This window comes from Crassostrea angulata, chromosome 3, assembly GCF_025612915.1.
Source record: "Crassostrea angulata isolate pt1a10 chromosome 3, ASM2561291v2, whole genome shotgun sequence".
In the NCBI taxonomy this organism is placed as follows: Eukaryota; Metazoa; Mollusca; class Bivalvia; order Ostreida; family Ostreidae; genus Magallana; species Magallana angulata.
The window spans coordinates 11832016-11848299 of record NC_069113.1 but is presented as its reverse complement, the minus strand read 5'-3'; the positions used below and the strand labels follow the sequence as shown (position 1 = coordinate 11848299).

At 34.9% G+C, this 16284-nt stretch overlaps 1 protein-coding gene across 1 annotated transcript in view; it reads right to left on the bottom strand.

Moving 5' to 3' along the window:
* The window catches only part of LOC128175769 (inactive tyrosine-protein kinase 7-like), a 46953-nt gene extending 30684 nt beyond the window's left edge, over positions 1-16269 (bottom strand). The window contains exons 1-2 of the mRNA XM_052841607.1: positions 14961-16269; positions 11295-11582 (exon numbers count right to left, since the gene is read on the bottom strand). Coding sequence (XP_052697567.1) covers positions 11295-11582; positions 14961-15012 — 340 coding nt within the window. The 5' untranslated portion in view covers positions 15013-16269. The remainder of the gene's footprint in view (positions 1-11294; positions 11583-14960) is intronic.
* Between the last annotated feature and the right edge of the window lie 15 nt (positions 16270-16284).

The following is a 16284-nucleotide window of genomic DNA, read 5'->3' as shown; positions in this document are numbered from 1 at the left end:
ATAAGCCTGATTTAATGTAAGAAAAGTCATTCACAAAATTAAATGCAAAAGTTTAATTTCACTTTTTTTCAAATGATACAATATAAGAGATGAAAGTGAACAGCCTGCATTTGGCTTCATTTTCAGTAGTTTCTGCTATCTCTGAGCAAGTTCAAGATTTTGAGAGAACAAGGTCAAATTAAGGTCAATCTCTCATCTCAGTCCTCACAAGCTTCTGTCTTGTGTATTTCAACCAATTCCCCCCAAAAAATCTGAATGCCAACGGTCAGTGATTAAAAAGATTTTGGTCCATTCATAACATTCAACTCTGAGTCTGTCAAACATTAATGGAAAGTTGAAGGTACGAAGCTGGATGTGGAATTTGTGTTTTGGAAAATGTTCAATAAAAGCTTTGAAACTCTCTCTTTCTCTCTCTAACATCAAAAAAGATCTCTCTCTCTCTCCCTCTCCCTCTCTCTCTCTCTCTCTCTCTCTCTCTCTCTCTCTAACATCAAAAAAAGAGATAATGAACAATTTTGATAGTTTGTACTTTAAAGTACAGTATCTATTAATTACCATTACATGTATTACAGGCTGATCTATGAATGAGATCTTGTATGACACACACTGGGTATGTACAGGAGATTTTCAGATATTTTTTGTACAATTGTTCAACACTTCATTTGGTAAATTGATGTGTAAGCCTTCTTTTTGAAACTGTACATGAAAAGAAAAATTTGATTTGATCGAGAAACATGAAAAACTATGATACCAGGTTGATGGTTTCTCTATATTAATCATTTCGATATATTCATACTAAGTACATGAACCAATACTTATTTTACAATCAAGCCCCTTCCCGCACAGATTTGGCTTGCTTTAAAATAGAAAATTGTCCAATCATTATTTTTCTGACACAGCATTACTCTACAGTCACAGTGCTACTATTAAAGTAATATGGTATTTCTTCTTCTTAATAGTAACAAAATCAGTCCCCCAGCATTCCAGGAGGTAACCAAAACTTGTATAATATGCCCCAATAAAAGACAATTTCTGCAGCTCTGATCTCTTTAAATGAAACAAAATTGGCGATTAAAGGGTCTGATACGTAATATGGTTCTCATATCCTTCACGAAACTTGTCACATGACAAAAGGGCTTGTCAAGAAGAATTCTGAAAATCATTCGTCATCTGAACATATAATAGTCTTACAATATAACGGTAAGCAAAATGTAAAAAACCCAGATAATTAAAAATAATAACACAAGTCATAATGCTGAAAAATGACAAAACTTTTGACTTGAGACAAATAAATCTAAATCTCAATATTCTCTGCAAAGACCTCCGCAAATTCAGGGGGAAAAATCATCTTGACGATCTCCCTCAAAGAATTCTCTAAGGAGATCCATTTTTTCCTGTCAAATGCTACATTAAACCCATAAAGAGAACAAGACTGTGGGTCTGTGATGTGTTGTCAGGTAGAGGATGATAGACGATTAAGCATTATCTAGGTGCAAAAGTCTTACACAAGCTTCACTCCCTCACACCAAGGGTCCCCCAGCCAAGGTCAAAGAGATGGCTTTCAAAAAGAAAAACTAGTTAAGTGCACAATTAATTTTCCCAATTTTTTTTACCTTCAACATCTGGCTGGGAAAGTTTTCGTCATTATATTTCAAATGAGGTTATTCTTTGGAATAAGCAGAAGACCTGAATTGATAGTGATTTTTGCACCCAAGGAATTTTCCAGCTTTGGTTTTCATATTAGATTGTGGCCATGTTTCCACTCCATGGGCAGATCTCCGTGAAATTTTGCCAGGATATCAAAAAATGAATTACATCGTCCGTTTAACACGAATTGTTCGGAGGCACAGGTCAGGGGGGTGCAAATTTGGATTCCCCAGGTTCTTACCCTCTCTAATCCATCAGAGGTTCTCTTCAAATTCAAAAATATGTCAGAAAAATAATTAGCAAAATAGATAAGGTGTATCAAAAATCGAAGGTCATTCAAAAGATCTGGAAAGCATGGGAGGTTCTATTGACTGTTCATTCAGGGTTAGTCAATGTGATTAAAATCTGAAGTCCGTAAATCCCTCACCTTATCTTTTGATCAGTTGAATGACAGATCTGGCTAGTTTTTTGTATTTACGAATTTCTGTACACATACCCTGCTACCATATTTCATGTTTGTAGACAAATAACGTTCTCAAATGCCAATCCTGGTGTGTCAATTAGTTTGGAAATACTAAATTAGGTTTTAATTGCTACACATCTGCAGAGATTAGATAAAGTCTATCTGTGTCATCAGTACAATAAATGGGTTCTTATTTGCCAAAATTACATGTACAATGTATTTTATTTCACACTGGTTAATCTGTTGGGAATAGTGAAGCCACTCAGTGCATCCAATAGAGTTTCCGCCATAGGTCACCTCAATAGCTGTAGCTGATTGAGCTAATACAGAGCTATCTTCATCAGAGGTGTTCTATAGGGCAGAAAATATCGTGTTTCTTGACAAAAGGCAGAAAAATGGTACGGGAGAAACAGTCAATTCTAATGACTTTCATGTGCAAACAGTTGACACTGGAAGTTTTTCTCCTCGGCTGCCACAAGTTGTCACAGTGTTTGCAAGGGGCAATTAAAAAGTTACCCTATACTCATCTTCAATTGTATCCCTTCATGTGAATAAACCCTATCTCTTTGAAATGGCAATCTTTTGGTCAAAGAGATTTCCTTAAATTATTGTCTCTAATTCCTCAGTTGAGGGTTGAAATCCAGAGACCTACCCTTGCTTAAGCCCTTCAAGATAAGTTTTCATAAAATATTTATTACCCAGGTGTTTTCATTCCAAACTTTGTCGCATGAAAATATCGTAACTTTCCAGAAAAGGGTTTACAGTGAGTGGTTTGACTCGGGCTTCATTGCATTCTTTAAGAGTATCAGTTACCTTTAATTTGATGTGTATCTAAAATTAACAGTACAAATGCTAATCTTGGCAATATTGCTGTTGAAAACAACATGTGCATGTTCAAATAAACTGGTTAACCTTAAATTAAAGCAGGTCAATTAGATTGCAGATAGTCTAGTCTCAGAGCTGCAGAAGATGCAGCTTTTATGATCTGTTAAATAAGGTATCAATTTTTACATCCCCCAAGTCCATTTACAACAATATTCTTATGTTGAAAGTAAACTGTAAAATGAAATTACCCTTGAAGTCTGACTTTTCTTTTGCAGTTGTTAAACTACAGAAGAATTTGTCAAAGCCTTTAGGAAACCCATTAAACAGAACATAAAATTGGAGCTTTTTTGCAAAGCCCTTCCTAAGTAACAATCAAACTTTTAGTTTCACTTTGATCATGGACCTATCTTCAATGATCAGAGTTTATGGTCGAACTCCGTATAAACCAATACAAAACCTATTAACCTCAACACATAAATGTCACCATAAAACACGCATAAAAATTTTAGAGAGTGTGTTTTGGAGTAGTGATGGTCAGCAGATGGCACAGTGACAGGAGCAAACAACCAATCAACATTCACCTGGTTAAGGGTCAACAGGGGTCAAAATCAAAACACCCCTCTACTAAGTAGAAATGTCAGAAAAGTTCAGTAGGGAAGAGAGAAAAAAAATAATTTTGCGATAATGAGTAGCCACAATATGTCCAGTTTTTTGTTGCCTGGATGTCTTTATGCTGGTAAAGATTTATCAATGGCTGTGTGACAGCATGTCATGGAGGTGAAGAAGCATGTAGCAGCACTAATGGCTCTGCTGCTTGTTTAACAAGCCCTGTCTGGCCCTTTTGTGTCAAAGCCATGGGTCATCCAGTTCTTACAAATAACAACACTAATTTCTAGCAGAAAAATATTTGCCATTTATTGCCTTTCATCTTTATATACACCAAACTGATGTGCTTGTCAATCATTTCAAAACTTGAAAAAATTACATGCATGTTATTTCAAACATTGAGGCATGAGTTTTCAATGAAAAGGAGATAAATCAATCGGTTGGGGGAAATTTCAACATAATTATTATGTGTTTAAACTTTAAGTGGCATCCTAGGGACAAAAGCATATTATACAGCAGTGCTGAATAAAAAATAATAAAAATTAGTAACTGCATCAGACGAAGAGGCAAGGGGAGATAATTGTATGCATTTCCTCTGTAGATGCTCATTAAACTTGGTTAAAAAATAACATGAAAGCTGTCAAAGTTATCCTCAGTACCCATTTCTCTTTATTTTGATTAATGAGAAGGGGGATCTTCTTTCTATGGCCAAAACAGTGCATCCCTCTCAGAATAATGTGAGTCAGAAAAAAAAGACGGGGAATAATGAATTGATCTGACTATGATCAGAATTTACACTGTCTGGAGCTTATCGGCCATTTTTATCATAAACAGTGCTAGAGAAAGAATACTGGTAACTAGAGTTTAGACAAAAAGTCGCATAATTGAATACATGTACTGAAAAAGTTATGTCAATTCATTCTTGTATTATTTACTGATGAAAGGCAGTGCAAATGTATTTCATAAACTGATGAAATATCTAAGACAGCAAGTACTAATAGTATCCGTTATTAAATATTCAATTAAAATATTCAATTAAACAAAATTTTAGTAGAAAGAAAAATTCACTTAAAGGATGATTAATTTATATCACTTTCTCCAGATATCAGGTGGAATAAAAACTCTCCCTCAGATGGGAGATTCCAGACAGAAATTTAGGAAAATAATCCATCAAGCTCCGATTCCTCCAGCTTTCTTTTGTTAAATCACAATCATGTGATGAAGAAAAAACCCCCACATCTTTATCAAACAGACAAAGCTGGACAGCTATTTTTGATTCAGCTTTTGTTTTGTCGTGTTTTCCATTCCAGATATTGTTAAGGACTACATTCAGACAGCTAAAAAATTCAATTTCTCATAAATCAAAATTCTTTTTATGTGAAACCTTGGTCAAACAGGGCATTATGTAGATTCCTGATTTGGAGGCTCATGGCTCTTTGACAAGACATGAAGTCAGGCTTATCAAGTCTTTCAATCATCTTTTATACTTTGGACATGGGGGATATCCATACCTGAATGACAATGTCTAGATTGAGAAGATCAAAGCAATGCAGGGGGAAAGAACTTAATTTTCCTGTTGACTGATGTCCACTAAAGCAATCCCGAGACAGTTACAGCCATCACGAATTGGTTCTTTTGCAAACCGATATCAAAAGCTTTCTTACACAGAACCTTGTTAAATATAAACTATTGAATAAGGAAAAGGCCAAATGAAAAACAATACAGGCATTCTCTCAGCTACCATCTGACACAAACCTGGAATTGTCTGAAATGGAGCTGCATGGGTTTTATTGTAAGAAATATCATGTTTAACTGCACTTTTTGTGCTGGGGAGATGTCTGTTTAGCGATGAATGTGTTGTGAATTAGTTCAAGCAAAACACCAGACCATCATTCAAGATATTCAACCTTCCAGGTCTGTTAATACAGGAAGTTCTTCCAGCATTCAAATTGTGGTCACCTTCATATTACACTGAATGGGAGATAAGAAATGAAAGAGAGGCAGAGGATGGGGGAGTCAAAATAACTATGGTAGATAGGACCTATAGATATTATTTTGGTTATGTTCTTCCTGTAGGGATGTCTACTGAGAGGCAGACAGAAGGTGATTTCTGGGAGATATAAGCATCAGATATGACCACTTGGAGCAGTGTATCTGACCCAGCATCTTGTCCTTCACAGCTAGCACACAGTTAGTGGTCCAGCGGGCAGTGTTAGGAGATGATAGACCTACAGCAGGACTGCTGTACAGGTGACACTGTTTAAAAAATTCTGCAAAACAATACAGACAAAATTTGGATGCATTATCAAATATTTCCAATGAATTATCAGATGAATATAAGTAATGCATTTCATAGATATCTAGAGAATCTGACCTTTCACATCCAATTATCAAAGATAATAAAATTCCAATGTCATCGACATCAGATAAGCCAGCCAAAAGAATCTTCAGTGAAGGTGGAAAACCTGTGCTGCCGATTTGCTGCGCCTCTGCTTTGCCTTATGTTATATAGTATGAAAGGACAATAGCCAATAATACAGAGTATGAAAGGATAATAGCCAATAAATTCTTAATGTCTGTAGGACCCAGCAGGATTTTGTTGCAGCCATTCAAATCGGCCAGATGTTTCTCTCAGTGACCAGGAGCAAATGTGTTTATGATACAACATAACAACAAGCCACAAGAACAACTCTATTAACATTCCTGATAGCACCTCATAAACCATAGGGGCCAGGGGTCAGGAAATATCTACAGCCTGTGCTTTTACAAACATATACCCTTGCTGTCCTATTCATTTCATTAATATCTTGACTTGGTGTTGTGGTCTTGTCAACTTTCAGGTGAAGGACAGAATCAGTGGATGAGGATTTTAATTCATTTGTTTTCTCAAACAGATTATTTTCAAAGAAGACGTGTTTAAATACCTGTTAAAGAGCTATTTGAACAAACATTGAGTAGACCTTCCTTGTTAAGAGTTTTCATTTATGAAATTCTTAATTTAAAATCCCCACATCAAAACATGAAATTAACTAATGGTAAATGTTTTCAAAGGTTTACATGTACTGGTGTATGTAGTAGAACTACTGTTACCTAGCTTATTTTGTTGACCATTTCTTTGGGTAAGGGTATGCTTTAATAACATGTGTAAATGTTTAATTACACTAATGGGGAGCAAACATGTCTGTTTTATTTCCTGAAACAAACATCACTGGCAATCTGCATAGATTACAAACAGAATCTCATCAGTCAGAGCTTGGGAGAAACAAGGCCTCCATTTCTCAGGGCTGATAGGGTGCTAGGAGAATGAAATGGCCATCTTGTGTGAAGATGAAAATCAATTCTCAACACTGGTCATTATTTCTACCCAAAGAATCAACCAAACACTCCTTTTACTAAGTTTATCAATTTTATTGAAAACTCGAGAAAGTTGAGGAATGACTATAGTAAATATGTAACTCATAAAATTTTCAGATTCCATCAAGGGATTAAGTTTTGCCTTTTATGCTTTTCATCTTTTAAAGAAAAAAGAGAAAAGATGAGTGATCAGTTCCAATATCTGGAGTTACCTGTAGTCTATATTCACACAACAGAGACCAGGCTGTTTGCTTGGGGGATTAGTCAGATCTCTTTTGCTCTCATACATTTGCAAACAAGCATATACATAAATAATTTATGAAGCAGAAGTAAACCTTGATCATTTTCCTCCATCAGATGAATTAAGTCATTAACAAACCATGGCATTGGATTCTGAAAGTCTAGCGTCCCTCCATGTCATAATATGAAGACGACACATGTCAACAGAAAATTTGCGACAGTTTAAACCTTGCATTATGTTGGAGGAAGTCGTTGATAATATCATCCCACCAAATTTTTAGCTATTTATCGGGATCTGGAAGTGCCTAAGTTCATTCAGAAAATTTATTTGGAGTTTAACTAAGGAAGAGATTGTCCTTGAATGACTGTAATTGAGCAGTTTATCAGCCATGTTAAGTCATCATCTCAGGTTAATATTGACAGAGCTATCAAGACCCTGCTGACATCAGATATTGACAGAAATTGGACCGATACTGGTGATTTATGTGGCACCAATCTCTGGAGCTATTGTTCTTACAGAATTAGCTTAATCACTACTGGCCAAGCAATTCCAAAACTGCAAGCCTCGAATGCCATAAAATTTACCAATATTACAATCACTTTGTCAATACAACTCCTTTATGGACATAAAAAGGTAGAAAAGTAAATATTATAATGTAAGATTGGATTTCCATCAAGCCGTTTCTCCTGATATAGGCAAAGATAGAACTTTGATGTCTTGGTAAAAAACTCGGAAGAAAGGAAAGCCCAATTTACAAACTGCTTAAACTGAAATAAATTAACATTCATAAATCATTTCTTGAGAAATGATGAAAGGAAAGTGAGGAAAAAAATACCTCACAATGGTTCAGGTACTCTGGAAGTTTTCATACACAAGAAATCAGTCTAGCATCGGTTTACTAATTATTTACCGGGATTACATTCACATTAAAAACACATAAAATTTCAAAAGTCAAATACAAAAAAAGGTTTTTGGTATTTTTTTTAATATAACTGTCAAAAACATGTACTACTAAATTCAATGTAGTGTTTTCAAAGGATCTTATAACAGTTTACAAGATTTTACTACAATATTAAATGTAAGAACCAAAAAACTCTCAAGAGACCAGTAAAACATTTCGTTGATTCATTGAGGAGGTTGTTTTTCCTTTCTCACATTCTTTACAGTCCAAGAACATCAAAGAATTCACAGTTACTTGATATCTAAATATATTTTTTATCCCTCTGAAGATGTTAAAAAAAGTGTGTCCCATTTTGTGTGTGTACTCTTAATAAATATTGGAATGGTGAAATGAACCTAGGATGTTTTCTACACAAACGCTTAGAAGACTATGGTAATCTTAATCCTGTAGATTTTTTCTCACAGAGAGAGTTTGTAGAGAGTCCTTGTTTTCTCAGTGAGGGAAGAATCTGTACAACCTTTGCCATTCTATACTTTCCCTTCACCCCCCACACAACTTGAAGGAGACTTATTGCACACTGATCAAATGCATGTTTAAGAAAACAGTTCAAAACCGGTTGTATTTCGGGAAAACAACAAAAAGTACCTTACGACACCATTCAAATCTGACAACACTACAATATTGTTGTGATTCTGTCATCAAACTTAAAATGTAAAGCCACTGCTCTTACACATGGGAGGTACAAAAAGCTCTGTGTAAGAATTACTGAGGCAGCTCCTAATTTGAATTCTAAGTGTTCTTAATGAAGGACCACATAGAAGGGGAGCTCACTGTATAAATAAAGAATCATAAAGAATCGACATCGTAATGACAAAGCACATCCATTCTGTATTCACAGTAATTATGTAAAGATTTCATTTCTATCACCTTCATGTACTATTATTACAGATCAGTCAGCCAGAAAAAAAGTCAGATAAACGCATTCCTGCTAACTGTCAATTCAAATTAGGACCATGACAAAAATCAACCCCCATACAACATCTAGCTGCCAGTTAAAAAAAAAACATGTCAATAAGACAACATCTCAAGACAGCTATTCTGAAATTGGAGAAGCCAGGTTCACATCTACAAAATGATCTTATTTTTTAAACTGACACAACATCGTTATATTTTGGGTAATCTAGGAATAAGAGTTTTATTATCTGCCTTAATAAAAGACTGAGATGTCAGGTGCATAAGAGCTGTCAATCAAATTTCCACAGTAGATTAAATTTTGCTTTGGTAGTCTAAAATTTCAACATATAAAGTTTTCTTTAAAAATGTCATTCATAATTGCAAGCAATTAGATTTTTTTATGTCACATCCATTTATGAACATATTAAAAGCCAAGAGTAAAAATACATAATTAGTGAAGAAGAAAAAACAAGAAGTTTTGGGAATAATTTTCAGAGCATGTATTCAGATATTTTATTCATTAAAATTTTCATGAAATTTATTTAAAATCTTTTGGTTACCACTAAATTCTGAACTTCTAGGAATTTCAAATTTCTCAAAATTATAAAAAATGCTCAGAGGAGGAATGAAATCTGTTTAAATTATCCCCCCTTTACAGATTAAGTCCAAAAATCTTTAAACTTGGGTGGTTGGTGGGAATTGAACAAAGAAATGATATAGAGACTTTTACAATAGACATGGAAATGAAACCTGGTCCTTGCATTGGCAATTTTGTTTCACCTGGATCATTGAAATGCCTCCATTACAAATCCCCAAGTCAAAGAGACAGTCTCCCATTTATCATGGATGATGTCTCCTCCAACATAAAGCCAAATGCTTCATTGGATAAACAAGAAAAGGGCCACCCAAGATCTCCACCATTAAATCTCAGACAAGGTCTTCGAGAGGCCGCCAACTGTGCAATTAATATTAGCTTATCTTAATATTAGCAAAAGCAGGACTGATGCACATTACTTACACTTCATATTTTGCACACAGCTGACTGAAATCGCTTTCTAAATATGTTTAAATCATCATTTCAACATTCAAAAGCTCAATATTTGCTCTTATTTTGGCATTAGTTGTCTGTAGTTGCCCCATAATCACTCAATATTGATGAGCATTCAAACATCTAGCATGTCCAATTCAGCCCATAATAACTTGATTCCGTTTGATTGATTTGCATCAAAAGAAATTAAGTGCTTCACAAGGTGACAAATGTTTTTAAATGACCAAGGAAGTAGGACCAACTCTGAAGTGAGATAAGTCGGGAATAGCCTGGTCAATTGACACAGCATTACTTTTTAGTCAAGAGCAAGGTGTTTCTTTATCGCTTCTTCTGTAAAAGACTGTGTCAACATGCGGCTAATCACCAGCAATAATATTTGTGGTGGTAATTTGTCAAACACCATGGCTGACCAACAGAGACCATGTCAGCTTGTTTTATTCAATAAGACTAGACTGTCTATTAAGTTTCCCATCTAAATAGGCCTCTGTTCTGTTGCATAAACATTGTTTCAAACTGTCCTTGAGACATGGGTAAAAAAAAAATAATGGCTCTTAAATTTTTCGAGAATCTCCGCAAGGAGGAGCAGTTTTTTAGTGGGAGCTCCCTGTGAGTCTGCTATGTGCATGTTCTATCCTCCAGTCATCAGCAGCATTTGGTCTTTGTAATGGCCAGCTTTATCTGGGCTTTATTGCAGCAATGATTCCAGAAAAGTCTAGCCACTGGAAATGTCAGTAATCCAACCATTGCTTGATAGACTTCATAACCAAGATCATTGGCTGATTTGATGGAATTTTATATTTCAACTGATAGCTTTATACACCCCACATACACTTTTATACCCCACTAAAGCACGGCTGAGATGATATCTCCTGTTTGAACATTACACACATGGTGAACTTCTATAAACTGTATTGATAGCAAAACTAATCCAAGATCCAATGATAAGCTGTTATGACAGTAAATTGTTAAGTTTGAATTTTATAATCAACACTTATTGTGTAAACAAATGTATAAAATATTTCTGACACCTGTTGCCTGGCAGCAGTGATAAAATTCATATTGTCTCTAATGAAGTGGAAATAAATGTTGAAATATATGTACTTCCAGTGAACATCTTAACAATTTAATGAATATACAATGAAAAAAACATGTATGCTACTTGATTGCAATAAAAATCACAAGAGAATTCCTCAAAATACTTGAGGAAATTGGGGGGGTTGGATACTGGTGTCAATACATGAACCAAGGTACTTACATTGTATGTTGAGAGCAGCCTCACTGACAAGGGAATACCCTGAGGTTTTATTAGTCGCAATGCATGAAAAAGTGCCGGAGTCCTCCTCTCGTGTGACACGGAGAATATGAAGGTGGCTCCCCTCCTGAAAGCGCCGGCTGGTGGGGACTATAGGTTTGTTGTTGTGGGCCCAGCTGAACACTATGTGCTGGCGATTGGACACATCACAACGCAGCAGGACTTCCGAGCCCTCGATCACATCCATGTCTTCAGGTTTGGAACTGAAGTAAAAGGTGTCCTGTGACAAAACTGTAAAACAGAGCCAAAAAAAAAGAGTAATGCATTGTTAATCCTTTTGGGTTTTTTCATCTGAGAATTTTTTTTTAAGTTTTCAGTGAAAGCAAACTTCATTAATTCAATAAATGTTTTAGAAAAAAGAATGTGAAAAAATAGCTGCTCCTTTGAAGATCAGCACAGCTGTAGCAATTTGTCAGCATAGCTAGAATCTCAGATCAGTTACAATGTATTTTGGTTTTATCCATAGCACAAAGTTCTATTTTTTTTATCCATAATATTGATCACCTTGTTTCAAAGATGCGGCAAAAAGTGACAGCACATTTCATTAAAATAACTTTACTTCCAAATACTTCTAAAAAAAATGATGGGCTATCTGGGAATTTGAGTGGGGCTTATCAGCTGGAGAGGGTGTAATGAAGAAAGAGGATCCCCCAGCCAGTCTTGTTGCAATGAATTATAATGGGGGATCTATAACCCTGAATATTCACCTCTCATCTTCTTCTGAAAAACATCCCTCCAAAAATCTATGCCATCATCCCTCACGGGCAAAAAGATTAACACAATGTCTGACATGTTTTGAAATTCCTTTTCTAAGAGTACAAGCTCGATTAATTAGGGTGATTTATGGAGACTCTGATAGGTTAAGTGATAAATATTGTAATCCAGAAACAAATAGTCTGCATCTTTATCATAAAAAAAATAATCCATTACAATTCTAACTTTGCGGTAATCCTAAGAATGGCACGGCAATGCACAAAAAGTAAATTTATTTTTGTAAAATGTTTATCAAGTTTAACATTTGCGGAAGTTATAACTAACTAACAATATTTATATCTTACCACAAAAAAAAAAAAAATGGCAAAAAAGGAAAAGAAATGAGCATTCATCCATGGTTCTTTTATTTAGCTGATTTATACATTAAAAAAAAATTAAAATACTGCCCCTTAAAAATATTTATGTAAAATAAACAAAATTCATTTGCCATAAAAATTAATTTTCCAAAAACTCATTAATCTTATGTACAGCTGAATGGCTTTCTAGGTGTCTGAAATCTCATTAACGGCTTTATATTTACCATTTCAAAACACTTGTATTTAATATGCGCAATATCATTACATAAAATTTTCATTATAAATGCTGCCATACAAGTGTGAAAGCATCCTCTAAATATATTCATAAACAAAGTAAACATCCCATTTGGAAGAGAAACTGCCACAAAAAATACAGACCAAAGATACACAATATATTTATTTATTTTTCAAACCTTAGGGAAGTATATTTGCACTTTAAATATTTCATTTAATTCATGATTATTACCCATAAATCAAAGCTAAAGTGAAAGAAAATATATCTGAGGAACAGGACATAAAACCTAAGCGTATCTGACTGCTTTAGTTCAATTACCCATTACATTGTTTTGTTGGGAATGGCTATGCCCCGGAATCTTGATCTCGATCGTTAACTGACTTTTTCCAATTTTGATTTGACTGGGTTGGCTAGGACATGCATCATGAAACAGTCTGTGGCCTGTGGGTACATGGGCAAGGCACCCGTACAAACATTCATCTGTCCATGACACCTACCCACCATTGTAAAAGCTTATCACGCGCGAATACTGACACTTGGACATTGGGTCTAATGTTCTAATTATAGGTACAAATTTCCCACCTTGTCCTAGGGATATTCTTTTATTGTTTACTGTTACCACATCACTGATATAACCGTGTCAAAGTTTCAATGAAATTCAAAGGAAACAGGAGGTTAGATAGGTATTCTGAGCTTACCATTTGTTCTTAGTTTATTATTTTTTTTTTGTAGTTTGGATAAAAAGAACTAAATTCTAGAAAATTAAATTAAAATTTGTAGCTTTTACAACAATTAGAACTTTTCAAAACGTTGAAATTTTCCACTGTTTAACAAAACTACATAGTAATTACAGTAATTTAAAAAAAATAATAAATAAAAAAACATTGGTATACTTTAACAATTATTTATAGAGTTTAGAGATATTTTGATTTGCAAAATCATATGATTATGGAGTAGAATATCAAATGTTAACCGTGTTAACCGTATTCGTTTTACGAGAGGTGTAACACACTTGTGACACTAATCTCTCGCAGACTACAGCTCATATGCCCTCTCACACTTCCTGAATTAAACAGAAGGGGGAAAAAACATTTCTGCCAGAGGATGGAAAACAATAGCTTCATCAGGCTTCCTCATAATCAGCAAAATAGCATGATTCACAGAGGGGGAGATGGTGTAGGGGGATTCTGTCCCTCCTTATCTCTCCGAAAGCCCCCATAAAAACAGAAGAAACATGTAATGTCCAGTCTCCCCCATCAATTTCTGACTAATTGCTCAGCAGCAGTTTTTCAGGCGGTGTTTGTGTGTGTGTGAGGAAAAATAACAGGTCACTGTGACCACCTAATGGGGTGATTAATGGATTTTATGGAACTTAATGTCAGGTGTAATAAAAACGAAAAAATCTGCATAATTCATGCATTTCAAATGTAAATTCAGGCAGACGCAGGAATAACTGACAACTCCATATTGGGAAACACTAGGACAACAGTGGGATAGGACCATAAAAATTGTGATCATCATAATGGGCAGCGTTGTTTTCTGCCATGTGAGGCTATCTGCACCCCAGGCAGCCTCACATATCAACATGCACGTTAAAGCATGTAAATCTACCTATTACCTGGGAGATTACAAATATATGACACCTTGTAACATATATGACACCTTAAACCTAATCCTAACTGTAAATAAGGTACAGTGTTTAAACTAATCTGCTAGGAGTCGTAAAATTTTGTAAATCCTAAAAACACAAATTCATCCTCCCCTATTGCTGTGTAATTGGGTGAAATCTGACTTTTTATGGTGGTAAATCTGAAACCAAAAGGCATCAGATGCGCAATATTTTTCATCAATGGAACAATCATGTGTTTTAGGTAGCTTTTGAATTTACCAGTGGCAGTATGATTTGATTCCTGCTGAACTGACGGTTATGAGAAAAGAGTTAATTGTTGCAGAAGCAAGGCAAAGGCTTTGAAAGTTATAAATGACAAAATATATTTCCCTGCAAGAAGAGGGAGGTTAAAATCCTCTAAATTTCTTCATCCCACCTGCTTAAAAATAATTAAAATAGAAACTGTTTGTCTTAATTCCTTTTTCCTAAGCACACTCCATGCACACAATTCTTAATTGAGAATTAAAATATTTGATTATTTAAAAAAATCATTTTAAATCCTTTCATTACTTTGTTCGACTTTGATATTTAAACAGTTCTTCAAATTTACTTTTACAAGACCATGAAATTTAAAAGGGCCCAACAAACATCTATCACTAAGAACATTCATTGATTACGATCAGTTCTTCACTTACCGATGTGAAACAAGCTAACAAATATAATTATCCTCCAATTTCTGTCATCCATTCTGTATAAATGGTAAATCCTGTCAGAGCATCAGAAATTCTAAATAAAATCAAACTTTCACTACTTTGTTTTTCTGTCACACACCGTTCATTTGCATTTCACAGCTCATATAAAACTCAAGGGAGATTTATATATACGATATACCGTGAAAAATATCACTATTGATTCTCAAAAAACTTTCTTCACGTGTTGACGATTGTATTGCTGAGGGTGAGAGAGGCCGTGGAATATATCACTCCGCCAGGAGGCAGGGTTAGGGAACAGCAAATCGGGGACCGGCGCGCGCCTTTGTTGACAAAGATAAAGAGAGCTAAGCTGGTCGGATCCTAAGCACGTCCAATTCCTGATACCTTTAAACAAATCTCAACAACCGAGTCTAAGAAAAAGGGGGATACATATCCGTATTCTACAAGTTATCTCCAGTCTGATACGCTTATCAATGGGGATTCTCCGGAGAGTGTGTTCCTATTCACCATGTGCGTTTTTGTTTACAACAATCGCAATTTTTTGATTGGTCGCGATCTGTGAAATAGGCGGGGCTATAAAAAACCCAAAACAGCAGTCTCTAGCTTACATCATTTCATTGCGCATTTAATCATTAAATTTCTTTTACAACCTAATTTAATTTTATTTAAGACAAACCTAATTTTAGTTTAAAAACACTCTTTTAAATCATTTTTCTTCTTCACACATTCAATAATTTATATTTTTAAAAAAAGCATAATTATTTTTTTCTGGTTTATTAAAAAAAATGAAATAATGAGCGACTTTGAAAACAATGTCAACTCCCCTACCCTGCAAAATAACGCAATTTCGATCAGATGCAAATACGCTGAGGTGTTAATGGAATTACGAGATTGTGGAATTTCTCACTATACCTAGATTGTTTCTCGCATTAAAACGTTCTATTGCATAAAAGCATGATGAACGTACGTGAATGTAGACCGCGAGGGAATTCTGTAACGCTGTTAATTGTAGATTAAAAGAATCAATTGATGTTTCTCAGAGAGAGAGAGAGAGAGAGAGAGAATAATTATGGTTTCCAAAAGTAATATCAAGTGATACTAAATAATTAAAGAAGACAACAATTAGAGCCATAAAAGAAAGGAGTTGAGTGGACAATAAAATTTCTGAACAGCAAGTGTCTTGGGAGATCCCTTCACTGTTGCTCGCTATTTGTACACATTTCCGATACTATATCACAAAAACCAGTAAACCATTAGCAATAAAGTAGTCATAAAAAAACCCAAACAATAAATCCCAACTCTGATT